Source organism: Lipotes vexillifer, unplaced genomic scaffold (genome assembly GCF_000442215.2).
Source record: "Lipotes vexillifer unplaced genomic scaffold, Lipotes_vexillifer_v1.1 scaffold86, whole genome shotgun sequence".
NCBI lineage: Eukaryota > Metazoa > Chordata > Mammalia > Artiodactyla > Lipotidae > Lipotes > Lipotes vexillifer.
The window spans coordinates 2,543,648-2,570,303 of NW_006785406.1; the positions used below are offsets into that span (position 1 = coordinate 2,543,648).

The 26,656-nt window shown below is 47.6% G+C and overlaps 1 protein-coding gene across 1 annotated transcript in view; it reads right to left on the reverse strand.

The window, feature by feature from the left end:
• Window positions 1-26,656, reverse strand: part of EPHB1 (EPH receptor B1) — a 433,422-nt gene that overhangs the window by 97,532 nt on the left and 309,234 nt on the right. The window contains exon 5 of the mRNA XM_007457544.1: window positions 21,497-21,832. Within this exon, the coding sequence (XP_007457606.1) occupies window positions 21,497-21,832 (336 nt within the window). The remainder of the gene's footprint in view (window positions 1-21,496; window positions 21,833-26,656) is intronic.

Below are 26,656 nucleotides of genomic sequence, written 5' to 3' on the forward strand. Positions count from 1 at the left end.
TGCTGAAAAGAATGGCCAGGTACTATGAACATTTCTCCCATGATATGCCGTATGCCGCCATGGCTCTTTTCCACACGGGGCTCATGTTATCTAAATCTCTTTAGGCATAAGGCCCAGAGGTGAACCCAGTTCTCTCACTGCTGTTTGAACAGCAAAGATTAGAGTAAAACTAATATCCACCATGATCTGTGTACTATACATCTATTAATATGACCATTAACCTTTGCTTCAAAAACATGTCCCTGCTATTTGATTTTTTTTTTTTTTTTTTTTGCGGTACGCGGGCCCCTCACTGCCAAGGCCTCTCCCGCTGTGGAGCACAGGCTCTGGACGCGCAGGCTCAGTGGCCATGGCTCACGGGTCCAGCCGCTCCGCGGCATGTGGGATCTTCCTGGACCGGGGCACGAACCCGCGTCCCCTGCATCGGGAGGCGGACTCTCAACCACTGCGCCACCAGGGAAGCCCCTGCTATTTGATTTTGAAACCACAGTCAGTATAACCTTTAGTTTTTCCCATGGTATGCTCCTCATCTTTTGTCAGTAGAGTTGGCTTTTAGCTTTGACTACAGGGATTTACATGTGCCTTTATGGTGCTAATTTGGCCTATGAGTCTGGTACGTTGAAATAATTTTTGATCCTGACTCAACCATCAAATGCATCTTCTCTTCCTCCCAACTTAGGATCATGGCCCAGATCCATTAATTAGCTATTTAAACAAATATTTATTGAGCATCTGTCATGTGCCAGTAATCGTTCTAGGTTGTAGAGATTCCCTAGTGAACAAATTAACATTTCTTGCCTTCATAGAGCTTCTTTTCTAGTGGAGGGATTCAGAGACTAGACATAATAAATAAATAAATTACAAGGTATGTTAAAAATATTAAGTACAATGGGAAAAAAATGGAGCAGAGGAGAAGGGACACAGAATGCCAAAATATAGGAGGCCGGCCAGGGGAAGGCTGCAATTCTGAATCTTGTGTTTGGCCAGGCCTTGTCTGAGAAGTAGACGCTGGAGCACAGAGATGAAAGAGGGTAAAGAGGGAGCCAGGCGGATGCCTGGGAGAAGAGCCTGTGAGAGGGAGAGGCCAGGGCAAAGTTTCTGATCTGGAAGCACCCTGGTGCTTCAGGGCAACAGAAAAGAGCCAGTGGGACTGGTGCAGAAATGAGGTCACAGATGGTAGGGCCCCCAGAGACACTAAAAGAGGATGTTGGCTTCTACTGAGAGACATGGGGACCCATGGGAGGGTCGCAAACAGGGGAGTGACATCATGCGAATTACATGTTACCAGTATCACTCTGTGCTATATTGCTAATGGAGTGCAGGGGTCGTGTGAAAGCTGAAAGAATAATCCAGCTGGAAGATGATGGTGACTTGGACCAGGCTTGGAGTGGTGGAGGTGGTGAGAGAGGAGATGGTCAGATTCTGAATATATTTAGAATATATCTCAATGGCTGTGTTTCTGGTCTGAGCAGCTGGAAAAGTGGGGCAGCCATCGACTGAGATCAGGGACGACATCGGTACAAACAGTTTGGGAGGAAAGAACAGGTGATCCACTTCGGACCTGCTGGCTTTAAGCATCCAGGATGTCCCAGAGGAGATGCTGAGTAGGCAAATGCATGCCGAAGAGGTCCAGACTGGAGTTATAAATGTGAAGTCATCATATTTCAAAGATATTGAAAGCACTGGAAATGACAGAAATCACCAAGAGAAGGAGCAGAAGAGGATATATAGTCTAAGATCCAGGAGGTGATGGGAAAGCCACCAAGGGGCCTGAGAAAGAAAGGCCAGTGATGTGGAAGGAGAACCGGAGAGTGTGATCGCCTAGAAATCAAGCGGCAGTCAGCCTTCCCCGGGGGACAGGATGTGTGAGATGCCACTGTTGAGTCACCAAAGTGAAACTAGGCAGTGAGTGTGGATTTAGTACAGGCTGAATGGTTAACGGGGTGCTTGGAATTTTTCTTCCCAAGGCCTGTGTGCACTGTGCAGAGCCCCAAGAGAGGATGAAGGAGCTTCAGGAAAGTGAGGCAGTGTCCTGGAGTCAGTCGGGATGGTTTGGGATCCTGCTGGGCCCACCAGGATGGATGGGAACGGCCCCTATTAATCCTCCCCTCTCTACACTATCCCCGGCCACCGCCCACCACACTGAAAGGGCTGCCCTTTCAGGCCTCTGTGGAAACACGATTCAGTTGACATGTTTTTAATCATGTCAGTGCCATATAGGTTTTCAGGATCCTTGTGCCTCAAAAGCTGAAGCATCATGTATTAAAAATTAGAAAGGTTAATCCCAATGGCCTGAGGATTTTTGATGGGCTTGGTTCTTTACTTTGCCTCTAATCCCTGGAAAGCCATCATTCAAAACTCAGCATATATGCCAACCATTGTGCCACGCCCCTGCTCTAATCACTCAAGACAGAAAGACAAGTAAGAAAGTCGCAGCCCTGCTTGAAGGTCCCATTTGGGGTCAAATGGCAAAGAGGAAAGGTGATCCAGACACAATGGATAGTCAAATCCACTGAGAGGAATGTCCCTGTTATACAGGTGGCAAGGACCTCCCAGCAGCCCAGGAGCAGCACACAGATCCAGGAGAAGCTGCCGGAGGGTGACAGTCACCTCCGCCAGCATTTCTCAGATTTATGGTGATGACACCATCGTCACGGGCCCCCTGGCAGGCCATCTATCCTCATACAGGTCACTCTAAATGTATTACCTTTTAACTGAGATGGGATTTTGCACAGGGGAGAAAGTAAGAAAGTATCACGCCTCCTCCCTGAAGATCAGAACAGCTTACATTTGGTACTCTGCCATCAGTGATCACCTACGGTGACAAATGTTTTTTTCCTTCTCCAAGTGCAAATGCCACCTCTAAATCTGGTGTTTCACATGCAATAAAACCTTCAGACAAAACAAAATAAAAAAGAGCTCAGGTATCCACTCAAACACCAACTTCTTTTAGCAAAACTAAGGCAGACTAAGACAGGAAGGGGAAATTAATTCAAAGCAGCAGCCCCTGGGACCCCTGAATACAATAGTTTGAACAGTATGTCCTGGCCAGCTGTCTTTTCTCCATAAACCTACATCCTAAGATGAAGGGACAGTTTCACTGAATGCTTGAAAGAATCTCTCCCTCACAAGCACACAGAACGTTTTTGACTAAATTAAACATTTTACAGAGAGAAGGAAATGAAAATTATTAAACTTTAGCAAATATAGACCTTTCTTTAGAAAAAGTACGGACAAAGGATTAGTTTAGGGGCTATTTGGAAAGAAGGTACTGAAGGATCAAGAAAGATGTGTTTGCAGACATAAAGACCAGACTGGTGGTTGCCAAGGGGGAGGGAGGGGAGGGGAGGGTTGGACTGGGAGTTTGGGATTAGCAAACTATTCACATAGGATGGATAAACAACAAAGTTCTACTGTATAGTACAGGGCAACTATATTTAATATCCTGTGATAAACCGTAATGGAAAAGAATATGAAAAAGAATATATATATGAAAAGAATATGTAAGAAATATATATATGAATATGAAAGAATATATATGAAAATAATATATATATGTATAACTGAGTCACTTTGCTGTACAGCAGAAATTAACGCAACATTGTAAATCAACTAGACTTCAAAAAAATTTTTAAATGAAAGACAGAAAGATTTGTTTGGCCTAAAGAGGCAGTGCTCAAAAATTCCAAACAGGGGCTTCTCTGGTGGCGCAGTGGTTGGGAGTCCGCCTGCCGATGCAGGGGACGCGGGTTCGTGCCCCGGTCCGGGAAGATCCCACATGCGGCGGAGCGGCTGGGCCCGTGAGCCATGGCCGCTGAGCCTGCGTGTCCGGAGCCTGTGCTCCGCAACGGGAGAGGCCACGACAGTGAGAGGCCCGCGTACCGCAAAAAAATTTAAAAAAAATAAAAAATAAAAAAATAAAATTGGATTGTAATGACAGTTGCACAATTCTGTAAATTTTCTAAACCTCATTGAATTGTATGCCAAAAAGGGTGAATTTAATGGTCTATAAGTTATACCTCAGTAAAGCTGTCAAAAATAAGAAGAAAAATAGAGTAATTAAAACATTTCTCCAGTTTTTTAATAGAAAAGTATAAGGAAATACACCATTAATGACAGTTTATAAAAATAAAACAAAATGAAACATCTTACCAGGAGAAAACTCTTTTGTCTTTTCAGCCTTCCACTCTTTTGAGAGGCCCGCGTACCGCAAAAAAATTTAAAAAAAAAAAAAAAAAAAAATTCCAAACATAATCAAAATTGCCCTGCACTTCTTTTCAGCAAAATAAAGAGGGTGGCCCAACAGGAAGCCAGAATCCAAAGAGGACAGTGGAGAAGCAATGACAAGTGTCCTGTCAGGCACTGAGGAAAATCTGTTTGAGGGTTCAACCAGAATCAAAAACCAGGAGTGTGTAAAAGTCACACACCTGTATTGTTTACAGCCAATAATAAGAAGCCCTTTAACTGTGTCAGAAGCAGAAAGAGACTTAAACGCCATTGGTCAAAGGGCTTAGGGATGAAGAAAATGCAAATGCAGGTGGAGTGAGTCCTTTGTCTCTGTTTTTACCAAGGAAGATTTTTGGGAGAACTTCCTCCCAAATTGCTTTTTTTTTTTTTTTTAACATCTTTATCGGAGTATAATTGCTTTACAATGGTGTGTTAGTTTCTGCTTTATAACAAAGTGAATCAGTTATACATATACATATGTCCCCATATCTCTTCCCTCTTGCGTCTCCCTCCCACCCTCCCTATCCCACCCCTCCAGGCAGTCACAAAGCACCGAGCTGGTCTCCCTGTGCTATCCGGCTGCTTCCCACTAGCTATCTACCTTACGTTTGGTAGTGTATATATGTCCATGCCACTCTCTCACTTCGTCCCAGCTTACCCTTCCCCCTCCCCGTATCCTCAAGTCCATTGCTTTTGAAGCAGACAGATCTAAGATAGTATATCACATACAGCAGCGAGAGTGCACAGAACATTCTTGCCTGAACTGACAAGGGAGATGTGGATAAATTGCAGGGACAGGATGGCCCCAGCTGTAAGTTATGAAACAACTCACCGGTGACATGGGACAAGTATCAGCCCAAACTAGTCACAGGTCACTGCCAGTGGCATCACGGATGCGGCCTGGTGGACCACCACCAGCCCTCCATTTGTAAGAAGGGCTCCAAAAGAGATCATAGGGCCTGCACTCCTTTAAGAGTCAGGCTGGGTCTTGGGAGGGTGGCATGAATCTGTCTGCAAGTTAATAACCCCAAATCTGGACCCTGGCTCTTAATGTGTGAAGTCTTGATTTCCTATCTCAGGTTCTCCTGGACCATACAGTTTATGTTTATGACATTCCTTGACCCTTTAATTTAGTTACTGACTCAGTCATATTCAAAGTTTTCTCTTACTCATTTTGTTTTCCTTATCTGTTAGGGGCATTTTCCCCCAATGATTAAGCATCTCAGATTCCAAAATGTGAGAACAAATTGATGCTTTTTTCCTAGGACAATTACTAAGTTCTAAAGCATTATCTTTGCTTATTAAAAATTACTTCCTAATGTCTTCATTGATTTTTGTGTCAAAAGAATTCTTTCAACAGTTATCACCATAATCCATTTTGGGATATAATAAATGATGTTAAAATATTTTACTTAAGACATCAAAAGTATTATCAGTAGTTTTGAAGAAAAATAATAGCAAAACACACATACATTCAAAATTAAGTTGACCTATTGGAGAAAAAAGTTTGAAGAGGCTATAAAAATATGGAACTTGGATTTTCAGAGTTCAATAAATCTCATCTAAAGGGGAAAACAGTGTTGCTTCTGCAGGTGGAAATCATGCCAGGGACAGCCTTGCTGTGAGGCTACCCCTTACCTGCCCTCGAGCAGGGGTGAGGGTCACAGCTGAGTCCCCTCTGCCTGGGCTCAGGTAACAAGCCTAGCAAGTGTCCTGGAAGACAAACGGTGTCTCCACTTAGGAAGCTTTCCTGTCTGAACTTCCCAAGGAGGCCCATGGAAAGGGCAGCCCACTGCCTCCCTCACAATAACTCATGCTGGGTTGGGTTGGGGAGCTTTCCCCTGTCCTTCCATGGGGAAAGGTTTGTAGGGTGGGGGGAGGTCCCCACAGTGACCCCTAAGAGTGATACAGCTGCCCCAGCCAGAACAGTGTGCATCTGAGTGTTATCATCCCTTCAGTCATCCGGGGCATTGCTGTTTCTCGGACAAACATCCATCATTTGATGAACATTTGGGATGTTTCCACATTTTGACTATTGTGAATAATGCGGCTAAGAACATTCATGTACAAGTTTCTGCATGGACCTATATTTGCATTTCTCTTGGGTATATACTGAGGAGTGGAATTGCTGGATCATATGGTAATGCTCCCCCCCCCCCCTACTCTTTCTAGAATAGCATTTCCCAGCTAAATCATCCTTGGACTAACCACCTGCAATCTACAGCATAGACCCCAGCTGTGAAGAAAACAAGGGGGTGGTAAGGAATAGTAAGGAGCCAAGGGCCCCAGCCTAGGGAAGTAGAAATTAGAAAAAATAGAGACGGACTGTGCTCAGGGCTCTAGAGATGTTGCAGAGAGAGGAAGGCTCCTATTCTGGCTCTGCCATCTGCTTACTCTGTGATCTTGGGTTAAGGTTACTTAACTACTTTGGGCCTCAAATTCTTCAACTGTAAAACAAGAATATTAACCCTGATGTCATGAGGTTTGCAAATGTTCTGAGGATGTGCCCTGTGTGGTCCATTTCTTCTTCCAGCTAGATCCAGTCTGCTAGCCCAGGGGACTTGGCAACCAGCCCAAAGTCTCCTTCTGGGTCCACCACTGTTCACAGATGCAAATCAGTCCCTGGGCATCGTTCCCCAAGGTAAATGTGAAGACCACAATCCAGTGACAAGCCTTGGGTATTTGTATGATAAATATCTTTGAGGAGATAAATAAACATGTCAACCCAGTCCGAGGTGGAGTGATGAATAAGAATGGGCTTGGAGAAAGGGAAGGCTAACAGCGGGGTTCCCTGGAGGTGGGTGTGATAAATGCTCCAGAAGGAAGATGGTTTCCTGTAACATCTCGAGATGACCTGAAGTTTCTCTGGGACGTAATCTAGGAAGTAAAACAATGGGGTGCCTTGTCCTTGAGGACAAGGAGAGCTTGTGACTGTGGGGAGGGGCTGAGGCATGGCCCACCCATCCGATGGTGTGACTCAGGTCCAGGAGTCACAATGTTCCCTCGGCTCTGTGCCCACCTTTCTCTTGGTCGGGTCACTGGCGTTGCCTTACACCTAATATCCTGTCCCAGATCCCTTGTCCGCCTCTGGGACTTTAACCTTCTTCAGGTTAAAGTATACTGCAGCCAGATTAACTGTCCCAAAGCTCATTTTACTCACTTCCTCTGATGCTCAAAAACCTTCAATGGCTCCCCATTGGAAAAACAATCTCAACTCCTTCTCTAACATTTTACAATGTGGCAGCCGCTGGCCAGTCCGGGTGCCTCCCATGGTTTCCTCTAAGGAGCCCGCTGCTCTCATCTCACTGTTCCACTCACTGAGTCTCAGCAGAACTCAGCTTCAGGGATCTCCCACTATGGCCACCTCTCTTCATAACCCCACCAGCCTTCAAAGGTCCAGATCAGTCCACACACTGCCCTGGCTTAGCCATGCCAGACCATGCCCACCAAAGTGTCCCTTCTCTCCTCCCAACTCAAAGTCCTTACTTTTAATAACTCTCATGGGGCTGTGATTACCACCTTGGGGCACAGTGCACTGGGGTCTAGCTCTGGTCTCCATCACTGGAATAAACTCTTCAGGGCACAAGTCTTATTTTTAGCTTCTTCCCACTGTGTTAGCCCCTAATCGATGTTCAGTAAAAGTTTGCCTTTACTGGAATGGCTGCGGGCTCTTCCCCAAAGGCGCTGGAGGTAAGAGGGGTCGGAAAATCACACAGTTGCACCAAACATGGACATAGGCCTTTAAAGGAGAAGGATGTCGGGGGAGGGGAGGCGGGGTCGTGATTCTGCAGCCTGTACCTGGGAAGGAACGCAGAGTGGGTCTGAACACAGCGGTCCCAGGGCAGTGGGGACAGGAGTGCTTCTAGATTGCAGAGGCAGAAACTGGGGAGGCTGGGGCCATTCCCATCTCACTGAGATGTTTCAACTGAAAGGTTACCTTAACATGAGTGTTTTTCTAACTTTTCTTTTTAAGCTGTAAAATCTTTTCTACCAAGAAAAGATTCCCTGAAGTGTAAAGTGTGAAGCAGAACAATGCAGTGTTGCTCTGGGTGAATCAGAAGCAGGGGTCCCAGAGCCCCGAGGCTGGTCCATTTCCTATCTCCCCAGCCCAGACTCTGAAGGTTTCATGGAAAGATCCAAAACTGCTAGGCAACCTCCAAAAGTCCCCTTGAGACCTCAGATTAAATTATGTGAGTTCCTAAAAGGCATGGGTCTCGAGGTTGGATATGAAGAGTTAAGGGTTCTGGGTTATCTTTTTCCTTATATGAAATACATCCTTAGGAAAAAACTAAAATCTGTATTTAAATGTCAGGTAAAGACGTCAGGCCCAATAGTACTGATGACAAAGAAGAATAATTTGCACACAGATGAATTGTGCAAATGATGAACTGTGCATAGAAGAATCTTGTCTCTTCTGACATCCGTATTCTAGGAGAGAACTTTGTTGAGAAGGTACTGCTTAGATAACAGGTTCCACCTCTGCTGATGAAAACTCATTTCATTGCACAAATACGCTTGAATTTTACATCAGGAAGCCTGACTCATTAAATATTTTTGGTGCAGTAACACTTCTGGTCAAAGTAGATTAAACAAATAAGTAATTAGTTTGGAGACTGGGTATGACTACAAAAGCAGAATTAATTATTTTTCTAATTGTTTTCCTCTAGTGTGGACATTGGCTTCTTTGCTTTTGCTCTGGGCTGTGCCTTGAGATGGCCCTGACAACCCTTTCCAATCTCCTTCTCTACCTTGAGTCCCCTGGGGACAGAGGACTGCTCTGGGTGGGCGACATCAGTTCGATGCTGTAGTAGAATATTGGCTGAGTCTCGTCACAGGCTCAACCAAGTGTGAGTGGGAGAGAAAGTGAAGGCTTCCAGCCTGGGTGGCTGAGTCAACCCCACACACACCCCCAGAGGGGCTCCTCCCTCACTGGTCTATCCACTAAGGGTTTTGTTCTAAAAGCCAAGGGAGTTGGGGGCTGGGGGCTGCTCTGGGTTTGTGACATTGGGGATTGGGGGCTGCGGGCTGCTCTGGGTTTGTGGGTTTACAGCAGAGGCCCTCGTTTTTTGTATTGCCTCTGATTGGGGCTGGGTTCTTTCTTGGGATCATCTACCCAACACTGCTAGTTCTTAAAACATACTCCCAGATCAACATCACCTGAGAACTGATAAGAAATGCAGAACCTTGAGCCCATCTCAGATCTACTGAATCAGAAACCCTGGAGGTGTGGCCCAACCATCTGAGTCTTAACAAGCCCTCCAGGGGATTCTAAGGCAAGTTCAAGTTTGAAAACTTTGTCTAGAAATCTAGAAATCAGAACGTTGCATTTTATTTTTTAATTTAATTTAATTTTACTAATTTTATTTCTTTTTTTAATAAATTTTAATTTTATTTCTTTTTAATTTCGTTGCTGCATGCAGGCTTTCTCTAGGTGCGGCGATTGGGGGCTACTCTTCATACCGGTGCGTGGGCTTCTCACTGCAGTGGCTTCTCTTGTTGTGGAGCACGGGCTCTGGGCGTGTGGGCTTCAGTAGTTGTGGCATGCGGGCTCAGTCGTTGTGGTTCGTGGGATTAGTCGCTCTGCGGCATGTGGGATCTTCCCGGACCAGGGCTCGAACCCGTGTCCCCTGCATTGGCAGGTGGATTCTTAACTACTGCACCACCAGGGAAGTCCAGAATGTTACATTTTAAAAGGACATCTGATGTTATTCAGTTTTCTGTCAGTTCTTACCATCTATGGATTACAGTACTGAGGGTAAGAGAGAGAAACTGTTTCCCTATGTCCCCAGCAGGCTAGAGCAGAGCCCAGATCAGCCTGGCTCCTGTCCCTGAGACGGATGCTGGCTCTCTCGCCCTTCCCCCTACACTCAAGCACCCCGCATTTTCAGAGCCCCTGGAGGATGCCCAGCTTGTGGAGGGGTGCGGTCAGGGTCACATCATTCATGGGTGGGTGCTGCCCTCTGGGACCCTTGATCCCTTGGAGAGGTCAGGGGTCCCAACAGAGGTGGACGTGAGCAGAGCCCTGTGCCAGGAGGATGAAGCATCCTCGCTAGTGTTTTCCTAGGGCCCCTCTGCCCACTGGGTCACCCCTGCCTGGCACTTTTCCTCTGTTCCTTCTTCCTGGGGGAACCAGAAGCTGTGCCAGTTAAAGGGAGCAAACCTGAATGCTGTGCCCTGTGGCAGCAGGAGGCTATGCAAGGGCATGTGAGAGACGGGAATTCTTGTCAGGTGATGCCAGTCCTAGGCAGACACCCCAGAGTGGCTTTGAGGGTGCCTGGGGCAGGCCTGTCAGACTTCCTGGTGTGGGACCAGAGCAATGGCAGCTCTGGTTTATTGAGTGTTTGAGCATAGAAGGCAGTTCTGGTACTGGAGAAGCCACAGGAGTGAGCAAAGGACACCCTGTGTGCCCCATTACTCCTGGCTCTCACCCACAGGGGTTCAGTAGGGCACCCACCACCACCCAAAGCCTGACATCACTGCCACTGCCACCAGGCAGGGGAGCTGCGCCTGCAGCCACTGTGACTGTCCTCCCTGGGCCCGGAGGTCGAAGTCTTCTGGCCTCAGGGACGAGAGCCTGACTCCTGCAGGGCACTGCCCAGCTGGAGCCCTCCCTGCACCCCCTTCCCCACTACGTCCGGGGCCTCCTTTCCTGTGAGCCTGGCTTCCTCCTCCACCACCCTGCACACCCCTGCCCCAGGCCCTCCAAAACGGCTGCTCAGGAGCCCAAAACCCCCATGGCCTCCACCTGGCTCTTCCCAGAACACTCCCTCCACGCACTCCGCCCTGCAGCTCTCTCCAGCTTGGCAGTGTATGACTTTACGCCCGGCACATCTCAGGGTCAGGAGGCGGGCTGTGTTCTCCACTGTTGCTCACCACCTCCCCCTCTGTCCACATGCCAGCCGGGCCACTGCTCCCTGAGCCTGGGACCGCGGGGCACTCCTTCCCACATCACTCCCTGACTCACTGAAGCTTTGGGCTTCCATCTCTATCTTCTTCTCAATCCCAGCCTCGCCCTCCTGTGGGTGACTCTGACGCCCACCTGAACAGCACACGCTCACAGCCCCACTATTCCTCCATGTCTGACCCTCCCCACCAGACAGTTGGACTTGGCCTCACCTGAAGGTGCTCCAGTTTCAAAGCCACACGTTCAAGTATTCTTGAATGCAAGCATCCTGCCTGGGGCAACCTCTGATAACTCCCCCCAGCCACTGTAGCCTCATCTGGCTCTCTCCACCTTTGTCTCTGCATAGCCCTCTCCCAATTCATATCCCGCATCATCCAGCTTGGGCTCCATTTTGCAATAGTGTAATTGACGATAATCCCCTAAGCCTGGGGCATGAGCTGCCTTTATCTTTCCATAGGATACAAGCAGCAAAACTCAACCCGCGAGAGACCCACCATCCTCTTTCTGTAGGGTCTGCTCTGAGCAGCCAGGTACTGCTGAGAAAGCCACAAAACAGGGCAAATGGGCAGCTTTGTAAATATAAGATCACCAACTTCAAATAAGCCTTCAAAACACTTTCTGGAAATGCTGAATTTCTCTGGTCAATTCCATCTCCCGTTCTCTGGAGTGGACTGCCTAACTTTTTTCATTCTCCTTAACCCTTCCACCCCAGTGTCTCCTCTTTCACTCTGAGCAACCAAGCTTACCACCCACCTACAGAGAAAATAGAAGCCTGAACGTCCAACTGCATCAATAATACCGCGACTCGGGTACTCAGAAAGCTCCTTAAATTGCACACGCGCAAAACCGAACCCACGGTCCCTGTGCGCTTCTGGGAGCCCGTGGCATGTCTCCCACGTATCTGCAAACCATCCGCTTATTCTCCTGCTTTGGTTTCTTTGTTTTCCATGTCAGCTTCCTGCAAGAGCCCCCTGGGAAACCTGCTCCCTGAGCCAGACTTCCAGGGCCCTCCCTGGGGAGCTGTGGGCCTGTGGGGACACGGTTCCCCTGTGCTCCCTGAGGCAGCACCCACTCAGCCTCCCCAAGCCCACCTCCCCGCTGAGCTGCAGCTCCTCCTCAGGAGCCTTGGGGCTGCCTATTTGGGCCTCAAACCTCGGCCACCCTCCTGCAAAGCCTTCTTCCTTGCCCTCCTCATCCTCACTCCTTCTAGGGCATCAGATGAGACAACAGACACCAGGAGGCCCTGTTTCCAACCAGCCCTCCATATACACACCTCCTCACAAGCTTCCCTACCCACATGCAAAGCCGTTCCTGCGAACCAATGCCAGCCCACTGAGTTATGAGGTGCCAGCAGACTGTGAACATTATGTCAGGCCTAACAGGACTTCCTGGGACACATAGGACACCGCACTGAGGTGCAAGGGTTACTGGAGCAGTGAGACCTGGTGTTTTCCCTTGGAAGCCCTCAGTGTATCAGGAGACATATGGCCCATGCACACAAAAAACTCCTTCACATTCAAGAACTCATGCACCATCCTTATAACTAGTACCGCTCAGAGAAGGACAAGAAACACATCAGGGGTTTCTATGGGGCAGACGGGCTCACAGGGGCATGCTTGTTCCCCTGAGGTCTTCTGGATACATAAAGCATTTGTTCTGTCCAGATAAAAAAGAAAGAAAGAAAGAAAGAAAGAAAGAAAGACAGAAAGAGAGAGAGAGAGAGGGAGGGAGGGAGGGAGGAAGGAAGGAAGGAAGGAAGGAAGGAAGGAAGGAAGGAAGGAAGGAAGAAAGAAAAGAAAAGAAAAGAAAAAGAAAGGAAGCAAAAGAGAGACACACACACTTCAAATTCCCAGGGCTCATTTCTATAGCTGAGGTTGTGCTGCGGCTCGGCTCTCAGAAGGAAACTGATCCCAAGGCCTGGAGGGTTGGCAAAAAGTCCCTCTTGCACTGGAAAATATTTGTAGTCCGGCTTTGCCTTTATTTACCCAGAACATTTAATGTGCCTTTTTTCCCCATCTTTCACATCCGCTCAGAGAAGATGTTAATTTTCTGAAATTAAACACTTAGCTTGATTACTGTTTTGTTAATTGCTGCATTCAAAAACCCCTGGTGCTCCTGCCTGTTTAACATGGATGGTGCTGTGAAAATGATAGGCGCAGAGCTGGCGTGCAGGTGGACGGACAGCAGCGTCGGAACTGCCAACCCGACACCTCCACTGGTGCCTGCTGGAGCAGCTGGGGCCCTGCCTATGCGGGAGGGGGCAGCCCAGCCTGGGCATAGCAGAGTGTCTCCCGCAGGGCCATGTTTTGGGAGGACAGTGCACCCAGGAAGTCCAGGTCTCACCAACATCTGGGAGAACGTGGGGTTTTAACTGCAATCACAGTGCCCGCACAGAGATGCCGGAGGAAGGAAAGATCACAGAGAAAGCTCAAGCCACACCACTTGCTGATGTCTGAGATGAGTTTAAGAAGGATCGAGGCATCCATTCATACATTTATTTGATAATTTATTAAATCATTCAATGAAGATTTCTCAAATGCTGTTATTAGAGGAATAATAGCACCTAGCTAGACACTGGGGAACAGTAGCCACTCAGGTGGATACAGGGCACGCTCTCCTGGAACTGACATTTGCCAGAGGAGCGAGGACAGACTCATCACCAGTCTCCTGCTCCCTCCTGCCCCCTGTGCCTTGGCCACAAGGTGAACAGAAATTATCTCGTAATCCAACTAGAGGTTCCCTCTGTAATGAGGGTGATAACAATCTCATTTGGACTTTGAACAGGGGAAGGAACTTACTACATCTCACTGCCTGGCAGTCCCATTTTCACTAAACAAGCCGTGTATTTAGAGCGCCCAAGAGGTAGTAAAATGAGAAAATAGGTCCCTGGGGCCCGTGGGACCCTCTAGTCATCCTCAGAGCCACACAGCTGTTCTCCAGCTTTTAGCAGAATCTTAGGCACTGCTCAGGACCTGGAACAGGGAGCATTCCTACGCCCAACCACCGCGTGGCCCAGCATGTGAAATCTGTCTGCAAGAAGTTCAAATGGGTCAGATAGCAAGTAATAAAATATCCCACCCTGTACTGTCACTGTATAGCAGCAACCTCCTCGGATTGAAATGCTTTCTAGCAATGGCATGTGATCACATCCTAACTTTTGCAAAGTGAGAGCTGGCACCTCAGTGGGTTGTGGTACCCAGAGCCCGGCTGAGATCCCCCTTGGTGACTTTCTAGGCGTCCGAGCCCAGTCTCAGTGAGTGCTGGGGACCAGAATGGGAGCTCTCCAAGGCAAAGACTCTTGTCTGTGCTGTTTGCTCCTGTGTTCCTCAGGCCTGGAGCCGTGAATGACACACAGAAGACCTCAATAAATATTTGTTGAGTAAGTGAATGGGAGCCCCTAGAAGCAGAAGCCAAGGAGTCAGCATGTGGAAGGCAGTCACAAAGATTGTGGTGAATGAATGAATACATTTCCAAAGTTAATGCGCTTAAACAAACAAACAAACCCCCCTTTGAATCTCACTGTTTTCCTCTGAGTACATCAGGGCTTCTGGTAACATCCTAAGGTCATCCCCTTAAGTTTTCCTTCTAAGAGCCACAGGAGAGGAAGATACCTGGTCCCCTGGCTGACCTGGAGGGAGCACCTACCCACCCGTGGACCACCAGGATATATTCTGATCACTACACATCAACCAAACATTTATATACCAAAGCTCATATTTAGCTCATATGTAGGGACTAAAGGAGCCTGGCAAATATTTATGCCTAGTGCTGTAGGTCCCTCCCTCATGACAGTAGGGTAGGTTGGAAAGTCTGATTCTCTGCAGAGCTCACCACCTAGTGGAGAACCCAAGGCTGCTGGGAGTGGAAGGCCTTTGGTCAAGGGCAATGCTATGTGCTGACCTGCTCCACTCAAGAGACAACAACCCCTGTTTGCAGATAGCAGGACCTTTCTGAGGCCACTTGGAAGTTCCTCCTCAATGCCAGGACTTAAGAAACAATAAAAACAGCCTTTTGGAAATTACCAATGAGAAGAAAGCAATAAAATGAACTATGAAATTGAATTAAGAACAGTGAAATTGTCATTGACTTAAGTTTTTTTTTTTTACTTTTCCTTATTAACTTCAGTGAAAGTTTTCCTTAAAGTTATTCCCATCTTTTTGATGTTCTGACTCAGTCTTCTTCTCTGCTCTGGAACAAATATCACCTGCTAATTTCCAGTGAAACCAGCCCTTAAAAATGGACTAGATTCAGCATATGGATCTTAACACTCTAAATTTTTACAGGCAGCAGTGTAATATTGTTTTAATATTTAATTTTGAGATTTACATAATATCTTCCCTCCAGAGAGCTCAATATATTGCAATATCATAAAATTCCTTTTCATATCCAAAGATTATTCTTTATGCATGCAAATACTATACTTAACCAAGGAATAATGCAAATTAGGTGATGTGTTCAGAGGAATTGGTGGGCTGGGTAATTCATGTGTGGGAAAAGTGGCATCTCTGAGTGAGTTTAATTGTCTAGGAACTTTGAAAATGCCTTAAAAATGGACAAACTATAGGAGCTTGTGATGACTGACAGAGTAGTGTAGTATTTTTTAAATAAAATTAAGTAACGGTTTGTGTCTGTGTTGTGGGCACAGTGTATATGTTAGTATTTCACATGCAGTTGGCACCACAGGCCATACATGAACTGTGCACAATATTAATGTCAAATATAAATGCTGCTGATGCATCATACAGGGAAGGGAAAAGTGCTGCTTCTCCAAACACATGATGAGGAAAGACAGTCAGGCTCTTCTGAGCGGCAGGCTGAGCCTGTGTCGGGTATACAGATTCTGTTCCTTCCCTGCCGTTTTCATTAACCCCCTGGAACACAGATTTCACTGCTCTCCTTTCTGGTGCCTACTCCTTCCTTGAAGAGTGGCCAAACCAATATCTGTCATTTATCTGATCTAGATGACATCAGTCCCAAACAAAGGGACCAGGGGCCTTGGAAGGAAACAGCCTAGGGGGAAAAAAAAAGCCCATCAAATTGTTGTCTGGCTCAGGACATATTCTCAGAAATTATGCTCATCTCCCAGTCCATCACACGGTTTGCAAAGTGATTTTCTCTCCTCTGTCTCATTTGCTTGTCACACAGCACTAGGAAGCAGGTGCCAGTACTCCCATCTTACTGTAGAGAAAGGAGGGATCATGGCAATTCAATGAACTTGCATGAGTCATGAGAGGAGCAGAGAGAGGGGCCAACCCCACGTCTCCCCTCCCCACTGCACGGCTGCCACCATGAGCCCAGGAGTCAGGGAAGGTGACGGCCCCGAGGGGGTATGAGATGGTACCACACAGCATACTCAGCATTCAAGCCTGGGTAAGTCAGTTTAGCCCTCTGAATCAGAGGCTGCAAGCCACAGCCAAAAGGCCAAATCCAGAATTGGATTTGTTTGGCTCTCAAGTGTTTTAAAATTTTCTAATTAGTTGTCAACATTTTTAATCTGGATTTTCAGCTTATAACATCTGGCAGCGCTGAGTATGGCGCCACTTGCTGGAGCTGAGTAGGGGCTGCCCCTGTTCTTCTCTTCAACTCCCTATATAGTCCCCACCACTCCCTCTTGTCTGACTCCTGGCTCCGTGTCGCTCCTCTCCATTACCTGCCTGGCCTCATGGGTCTTTGAGTGTGTTCTCTCTGGCTCAGATGCTCCCAAATTTACTGACTTTATTTTACCACACTACAAGTTGATTTTATAGATGTGCTGGTCTGATTTGTCTTATGTATTTTTTCCAAGATTTCCTCTGAGGTTGTCTTCCCCAACTCTGACACTCAGAGTCTAGTTGGCAGAAAAGAGAAGTAAAGTTTGTCATTCACTTTAATTCTCTCTGACAGCCAGATGATCCGGCCATCAGTCTGAACCTGGGGCCAGGTGCCGGAGAGTGATTGCAGAAGTTAGTAGTGATAACAACCTCTCTGCAGATCGCTTGGCCACTGGAACAGAGAGAGTTCCACCTGATCTGGCCTATTTTAAACTCAAGGCAGCTGTATTCAGCACAAGGCTGCATCCCTAAAGACCTCACGTAAATTTGAGCTTGCGTAATTCATGACCAACCCTGACCAAAGGTGATGGACATTGTTTTGACACCTAAAGTGGCCCAGCTACGTGGCAATAGCTTAGAGGGAGCTTACAACCTACACAGCTCACCATAATGCAACTTTTGATCAGTCTGAGGATAAAATGGCCACAAACCTGAGTATGAAACCCAGAAACATGATTTTCTGCCTGTGAGATGCTGAGCAAATTCCAAAAGCATTCTGACCTCGGTTTCTTCACATGACCCACATCATTTTTGTAAAGAACTTGGTAGGGGCTTGGCACACTGGAGGTGCTCAAAAATGGTAGTCCTCTTCCTCAGCCTATGGGCTGCGTGAGAATCTCATCCTGATACTCTCTGAGTGATACAAGATCCTTGAGTAGTCTGACTATATACTTGACTGGGGTAATCACAGAAGGAGATGAAGGCTCTTTGGATCTCAGGATGCAATAGACCCTTTGGCGTCCCCCAGTCATGCTGGTTCCGAGGGAAGAACTATACCTAATATGTATCCAATGGACCAAAAGATGACTACAAAATCTCCTTAGATCAAAACCCTAGGGTCAAGAGAAACCTACTGGCTTTGTGACCACCTAGAGGGGTGGGATAGGGAGGGTGGGAGGGAGATGCAAGAGGGAGGGGATATGGGGATATATGTATACGTATAGCTGATTCACTTTGTTATAAAGCAGAAACTAACACACCATTGTAAAGCAATTGTACTCCAATAAAGATGTTAAAAAAAAAAGAAAGAAGCCTACTGGTGACTTTCTCTGATAGACTGATACCAACCATGACTCTTTTTGTCAGGTAGCTAAATCAGCTAAGATGAGCTGCCTGCCTCCACTGGGAAGGGCTCACGAGAGCAACACGATGCAGCACCAATGTGGCACATCTGGGCAGCCCCAAGGAAGGAGAGCATCACAATCCTGCCTCTACTGGACAGCAAGAATGGCACACCCAGCCACAGATGCCGTCCATAGCTCCTAAACAAAGGAGGAGCCAGCCCAGAGCAGTGAGCAGCCTCCCTAGATAGATTCTCACATTCAGATCAAGCCCAAAACCCTTGGCAGACAACTTGTCCAAACCCTTCTCTCATGTGACCCTGATATCCATTGTCAGGATTCAATTCACCTTGGAACAACTTGTACCCCTCAACAAACACATGTCTATCTCCCATTTCCATCCAGAGGCAGGGGGAAGCCTTTCATGGCTCAGCGTCACAGAGAAAATTGTGGAAGGGTAATCAGCCTGCACACTGAGATGCCATCCATTCAGCCGGATGGCACTGGCTGTCTCTGAAGAACCCTTCTGTGCTTGGAGGCTATGATATGGGGAGCCCAGAGGGACTGCCCACCTTTTAGGGTAGGCAACAGAAAAGAGAAACAGAATGGATGGCCTGCCGACCCTCCTTCTAATCCCAGATTTCCCAAGCCCTTCAAGTCTCTGCTTCCTTATAGGAAAAGTGGGAACAATAATGTACAAGTCACAGGGTAATTATGAAGATCAAATGAGTCTGTATATTCCAAAATTGTTTGTCAACTCAAAAGAGAAACAAACTATGGATAATAACGATTACTCAATCAGGACCCACTCAATAGTCCCCCCACCATTTCAGTCTGGGCTGTTCCAGGCAGGGAATAGATACTCAGTGAACACTTAGTAGTTGATTTAATGACTGATTCCAGGTCAGCTCTTGGTCAAATTCTTTACCTGCCGTCTACCTACTCATGACCGAAACAGTAGGACAAATGTGGCCACAGGTACTGACAAGCGTCACACCATACCTGGAGGTCTGAGGGGAAGGCTGACCTGGATCTTGCCCAGAGTGGAAGAGCCCAGGGCTGCTCTGGAAAGGGGACAGGCATATCATGACTTCTTGGTGATACACGTGTTCATCCACCTTGTCTCTTAATGGATCTGAATGAGTCACTAGGGACTTTATGATGCCTGTTATTTAGTCTCTCTTTCATCCCTTATAAAATCTGGGGCTTCCATTCATGTTTCTAAACTCTTCTTGCAGAGGTACAGGCTCGAGTGTTTATTTTGAAAGTTCTCATCTTTTTAAACAAATATCTGTTTGTGGAAAATAATTTGCATTCACATGTGGACTCACCAAACAGCACCGTGTTCCTCAGAGCCCCACAGCCCATGGATAAGAAACCACTTGTTAACTTGACCTTTATTTTATAATAACCATATGCCACCAAGAAGCACTTGCAATATTACCTTGTTGATTGTAAACTTTCTGACACCCAAATTCCAGAATTCCCAAAGAGAAATCATAGATTGGACAGTGACAATGGGGCTGGGACTACAAAATCAGGGAAGGTTAAGAATAAAGGGCCCATGAGAGGGGGAACAAAGCATGAGAAATGCTCCTGGAGGGGCCAACGGGTAAGGAAAAAAATAAATATTTTGAATATTGGTAACACAGGGTCCCTTGTAGAAGCCCTGGTCCCCCAGCTCCACGGCAGCCTGAGAAGGTGCAGATGGCAAGACAAGCAGATGGGCAGGTTCGGGAATAGCAGGGTAAGGGAAGGGAGGGGCAGAAATCAAAGCAAACCAATATAAGTGGCAGGTTTGTTCACACATGCTTAGAGAGAGGGAAAAGACAGCCAAGCCCAGCGTAACATGACAGACTGGAAGGATTATTATTCCCAGAAGCTGGGACACTAAAATATTTCAGCCAGTTTTCTGCCTTAAACTCTCCAAGGGAAATACTCTAACAAAGGCTGCTCATGTTATGTGCTCATCATGATGCAGAAATTACCGTTCTCTTCTCTTTGAGTAAGACGGGCTGTCACAACCTTTGTCTCCATGGCACTGGGACTGTGGTCACCAGCTGGAGGCTTCCACACTTCCAGTCTTATTTTCTCACTACACACGTATGCATGTAAACACGTGACCATACGCATACATACAAACACGCACACACGAACACACACACGCTCACAGCAACAACGCAGCCATCTGGATAGCCATGCTCTCCGACGACACCTTTTTTTCTTCTCAGTTCTGACAGCTTAAACCCAAGAATCATCTGCCATCAAAGGTGCCTGGTATTAAAAGAGGTAGAATGAGTCTCGGGATGGGGAGAGGAGGAGTAGGAAAGGATGGAGAATAGAAGAGGTCAAGAATTGGGGGCTATGTGGAGGGAGAGGGAGCAAAGAGAAATGCTCGGGTCCTGCTATTCCGCTAACAAGCTGCCCTTTTAGAATTTGTTGATTGAGAAATATCCATAATTCCACGGAAAATCATGGTCCACTGCCCACGACCCCCATCATTGCCTATAGACGTGATCTTCATGTCCCCTCTGCAGCCTTGCACCTTCCCTTCAAGGGGGAGATTGCTCATTTCTCTCTAGCTCCTTTGGTATTTACTGCATGTTCACAGCACACAATACTTAGAAGTGATTGAGTTTCACGGGAGGAACAATGGTGTCCGTGTATCATTGTATCCCTCACAGTGTCTAATCCATAGCTTGGCACACAGTAAATGCTGAATAACTGTCTCAATAATTGAGTGAATAAATAAATAAATGAGTGAGTGCATGAATGGACCGGTTAAATGGATATAAAAAGAAATGGATTGTTGCAAGTGGTGTGAAAAGTAATAAAAGGAAAAGGTCAGAAGAGCAAAAGATACAGAAATAAAGAGAAGAGAAGAAAACGCGTTCTGAGCTATGCATGCCACAGGGTTGTACCAGCCATCAGGAGTGATCTACTGCCAACTATCTGAAGTCTCTATAACAGTTTAGCATTCATCTGACCAAGTTGTAAAGGAGAACGTACTGCTGAATTACATGGGTTTAATTGAAAAATAATCTATGAAGGCAGTACTGACTATCACAGGATTTCTGGGAAGTTTCTTTCGCTGGGCTGGCTAATAAAACAGCACCGGTGTTCTCAAGATCGTGCAGTGTTTCTGCCCATCCACCCACCTACTCATCCATCCATCTGTCCATCCATCCTTCCAAGGACATTCGTTGAGCCCCAGCTGGTCGCAGAGCACTGGGTCTTACTCTGGCTTGGATGTACATCTTTGCTTTTGAACTGTGCACAAGAAAACCCCTCAGAATCCAGTTCATTCTCAGAGGTGAAACACTACAGCCTTTTCCTCCATGGCCACAAATGCCCATCGCCTGATACCTTCACTCCTGGGAGGAGGCCTGAGGGCAGACTAACGGGATATGTGTGGCCGAAGCTTTGTTCCTGCACAGAAGTGGCAAAGAACCAGCCCCGCAGACAGACAGGAGCACAGATGCCTGCAGACTTACCAGCTTGGTTTGTGGTGATGTTGACGGAGACGTGCTGTGGGGGGAAGGGACTTTTGCTGGAGACCCCATTGACGGCCTGGATGTCAAAGGTGTAGGGGGTGTGGGCCCACAGGCTGCTGATGGAGACACGGCACTCAGTCAGGCCCAGCTGCCTGGGCACGAACTCTACGTTGTCATCGCAGCGGGAGCAGCTCCGGCGGTCTGCCCGGCACTTCTTACAGATGATGTTGTAGGTGACATCATCCCGCCCACCCGTCTCCCGAGGAGGGTGCCACTCCAGAATGATGGATGTCTCATTGACGATGGATATGACATTGCGGGGACCTGATGGCACACCTATAGGGAGACAACGAAAGGACAGTGAGGTTGGATAGAAGCTTCCCCAGCATCTCTCCATTTGCCTTTGGCGTGTTCCTACTCTCATCACATACACACATCCCTTCTCCTCCCTCAGCCCCAAATCACCATGCCTCAATCCATTCTGAGAAAAAATGACAGACAGAGATGACAACCTGTCTCCCACTCCCCTTTCAGTCATCCCCACTGGGGTTTTCCTTCTTTGAATCATGTGTGCCAAGGGAGAGGAGGATGGAGGACTTGGGTACAAGCCCTTCTGTTCTCAGGACCAAGCTGCATCCTCCAGGCAGCTTTAGCATCAGTAACATGTATGTATATTGGACACTTACTGGATTCCTTGTCTTTTCTTAATTGGCGTAGAACTCAAGGGTTGAGGGATAAGAGTGACCCCTCATAAGACCCAACATACCCAGGCATCCTGCATAAAATCTCATACAATCTGGGATCTATGTGGTGTGTGCATGGCATTGGGAGTGTATATTCTGTAGGATGGGCTGCCAGAAGACCTGGAGAGATGAATACTCACATTGCACAAGTTTTGGTGCATGAAGTCAGGAAATTTACTCAGCCACCATTTTTGACCCCATGACACTAGAAGAGCACAGGGGTTTGTCCCAGACACGCTGCTAGCTACTTTGCATGCATTTAACAGCCCCACCCCCACTCCAAGAACGCTATTGGGAAGGTACAATAATTAACTCAATTTTATTGAAAGGGAAACTAATGCTGAGAATGGGGACTGGCTATAGATCATGTGGTCTATGAGAATTAAAATTGGCATGGACACTACATCTGCCTGATTCCAAAGCTCACGTTCTTAACTATAGCCCTGTGCTGCCTGTTAGTGAAACTATCTTTTCCTACTAAGGGAAGAGCTGGCCTTACTCTGATATGGCACTCCAAGAGTTGGCAGTCAAATCTATAAACGGACAACAGGAGATTTGAACAGACTGCCTCTCCTACAAATCAGCCGGGCTCACAGGGACTCAAGCAGGGTAGCCTCTTCCCTCTGGACAGTTCTGCCTATGGCTGCTGGTCACACTCTGGCAAAGGCTGAAATGCCTTGTTGCAAAACTCTAGAAAGCCTGGTCCCTAGTAGGAGGGCAAAAATGCTGAATTAATGGCCGGCCGCAGTCCTGAGCATTTGGAGATTAAGTTGGAGAATCTCCTGCCCAAGAACAGAGCAGATCACAGCCTCTAGCTCCCAGGCTGAGCTCTGCTTATCTTCAGTATCTACCTGATGGAAATGGATCCCTCCTGGAAGCACCCCCCCTCCAAATGGTGGGCCGGCTGGAGCCACCGCTCTGGATAGTAATGCTTTCAGAATTCACGCACGTGACTGTCGCCAGCTGAACGAAGACATGTATGGCAATTCATGCTGGAGACAGGAATCAAATGCCAACACACAGAATGAGGGAATAACAACAAGGTCGGGGGGCACCAGGGAAGGATTCTGTGTTGAATCAGTCAACAGCAAGCAGCTAGAGCAGAGAGCAAATATTAAATCGGATTGTATTAAAACATGAAAGAAAATCAGTACTGTACTATATGAAGCCCATTAGGCCTGAGCTAAAGCACAACTTTCATGCATGCTTGTGACAGGGCAGGATTCATGAAGCATTTTTACTGAAGTCTTGCAAATAGTGTTCAAGAATTCCCCACCCATATGCCCAGGGATGAACATCCACCTCTCTGGGAATTAGCACACAGCTAGTACTGGGCGGACAGTCGGGACCACGCTAGGTGGGCTTCTACAGGGCGTGGCCAGCCTCATTTCACACCGCACTAGTCATTAAACGGCCATATCGGCCGGTGCCTGTCTTAGACATGTCTGTTTGCTTGCACTGATGACACTCAGACCACAAGCTCCCAGTGGTCAGTGCCATCACTGTGGGTCTCATTGTTACAGCAGACAGCCTAGCTTCAGCCACAGGCCACTGTTTCTCATGATCATAATAATTACGTTCAGCAAGCGCGTGCTCTGTGCCAGGCATGGGGTAAATCCTTTAACCATGTTATCTTGCTGCATCCTTATGACATCTTGGGGCTATCACTCAGAAAGCAGCCTTGGGCGGAGGAGCAGAGAGAGGTACCGACAGGGAGAGTGACGACCCACCCCTGCCACTCTTTGGAGACCTCCCCACTTCAGTTCCCTCCTCTCTCCCTTGAACTTCAACTTCACCCTCTCCCCTAACTCCACCTTATCCCCTTAAACGTGCATAAGTCATTGCCATTTTTTTTATTTTAATATTTTTGCGGTACGTGGGCCTCTCACTGCTGTGAGCACAGGCTCCGGACGCGCAGGCTCAGCGGCCATGGCTCACGGGCCCAGCCGCTCCACGGCATGTGGGATCTTCCCGGACCAGGGCACGAACCCATGTCCCCTGCATCGGCAGGCAGACTCTCAACCACTGCGCTACCAGGGAAGCCCAGTCATTGTCATTTTAAAACCAAAATATGGTCACCTGGCGTTTCTTTCTCTATATTACATGTCCTCTATCTACTCTCCAGCCAAGCTTTCCCAAAGCGGAAAGGCCTTTTGGGCCTCCCTCTCTCCCTGCTCAGCCAGCTGCAGCCTGGTTGCTCTCCCACTCTACCACCATACCTGCCTTTTTTGGCAGGGGGGCTCCTACTTGAAAAATCCAGGGAACACAATTCAGTCCTTACCTTCCTGACAGCTCCCTGTGTGGTCGCCACATATGGGAGCCCAACACACAGTCGGTCAGCTTATCTCCTTTTCTGTGATCTTTCCCTTCCTCTATATCTCCACTGCCTCACAATGATGAGCCTTGTCAATTTTCCTACCCTATTGCAAAGACTCCTAACAATTCTCTAACATCACTTTCCATCTCTCTTATCCATTCTCTCTTGCCAGGGTGTAAGTTCCAAATGTACATGGGATCATACTGTTTTCTACTCAAACCCCAATTATTCAAAAGTTCACCCTCCTTTCCAAGTCCTTCGGGTCCCCATGTGGTCTTACTGCTCTTGATCTCATCTCTGGCCCCTTGGACCTTAACCCTCATATTGTAACGAACAGGAAGATTCCTGTGATGTCCTGTGCAAACGAAGCTCTCTTTACTTCCGCCAAGCCTTTGCACTGTACTTTCTCCTCTGTCTGGAATTCTTTTCCTTCTATCTACTTGAAGAACTCCTGCTCACCCTCCAGATCCAGCACATTCCACCAGGAGTCATGCATCTCCACACTGGGCTTCCATAAGCCCATTTCTGGATGCCTAACTCAGAATCCACCATTGCACTGTGATGGGCTCTTCTTATGTGTCCTCACCATGCTGTGGCCTCCTGGTGAACAGGGGCCGGTGGCTGGTTAGTCTCCATGATTCTTATGCCCAGCATTTTGCCTGGGAGAGGCCCCATTCCACCAGTTTTCAACCTCTACTCAGTGTGCAAGGCTTCAGGTCACATGTGTGCACCCCTCTCCAGCATGAGACATGATGCCCTGTTGCGGGGCTGAGGGAGGATGCAGCAGCAGCAGCAGGGAGGACCCTGCTTGTGCCCCTGAATGGTAGAGGCTTTGGTGAGATAAAGGTGGCGGGTAAGGAGCTGCCCCGTCCCTGATCCATTGGTGTCCATGGCAGTTGGGGGAGAACAACCCTGGTCAATACTTTCTCCATGTCTGTTCATTTGCTTCCCACTCAAGAAGAAAAACAGTGGGTTTCCAAGAAGAATTTTTCAAGTTTATTTAGAAACAGGCTTCATATGAAGCAACCACCCCTCATTCATGGCTGCACTCCAGAGCAAATGCATCTGTGGGGCATCAACAGGGCTCTGTGGGAGCCGTGGTTGCTGAGTCCAAGGCTGCATAAATCTGAATCCTTTCCTTCCACGGAGCAGGAACAGACATTAAGAGCCTTCCCTGGAGAGCAGACTCAGACAGCTCAGAGAACCTGCACGGTACCTGGGCTCCCAGCGCATACTTGTGGAAGTGGCCCAAGTCTGGGCCACAAACGATGGCTAGAACCCAATTCATTATTCATTTGTTCACTCACTCACTCTTTTAATAAATACTCTTGCACTGTTCTGGGCACTTGGGAAATAGGAAAAAGCAAGCCAGAAAAGCTCCTACTCCCATGGAGCTTACATGGAGAGAAAAAACTGACAGGAAAAAAGGAAACACAGAGATAAAGGAGATGGTTCCAGATAAGAATAAGTGTCAGGAAATAAAGCCATCCCCAGGCTCAGATTGCCTCCCCACAAGGCTTGCTCCTGTCCCTTTTCCCACGAGGCTTCTTCCAGGCCAGGCAAGCCAGGCCCAGTGTCTGGGCAGCTAAAACAATGATTGTCCCCAAGTTTGTGTTCCATTGTCCTGATGACAAGGGTGCAGTCCTGCAAGTAGGCAGCCTAGTCTCTCCTGTGCCTGAACAAAGAGTCTGACCAGAGAGCAGATTTGGCCTCCAAATAAATCTCCCTAGAGGAAGCGCTAGGGCCATTTCCTACCCATCTAGGCTGCATCCCCTGGGTTTGGGGCCCTCCCCCAGCAGAGAGTATTTGGCCAGCACTGGGGTCCCCAGCAACATCCTCAGGAAGGAGGCCAATTGAGACCAGCAAACCAAAACTTTAAAGGGGGAGTGGAGAGCGAGGCCAGAGGGAGAAGAAAATCTGCTTTCTCCGTCCTCAGAAGCCCTTGGGAAGTACACTGGCAGGGCTCAGAGCCAGGGTCTCCTTGTCTAAACTCCCTGCTCTCTCGTCCGTGTCCTCGTTTTTCTTAATTACATACAGACAGGCTTTTTGAAGCCTCTCTGATCTGTTGCCACGGTTACTACTGATGAAAGCTTCCTGCTG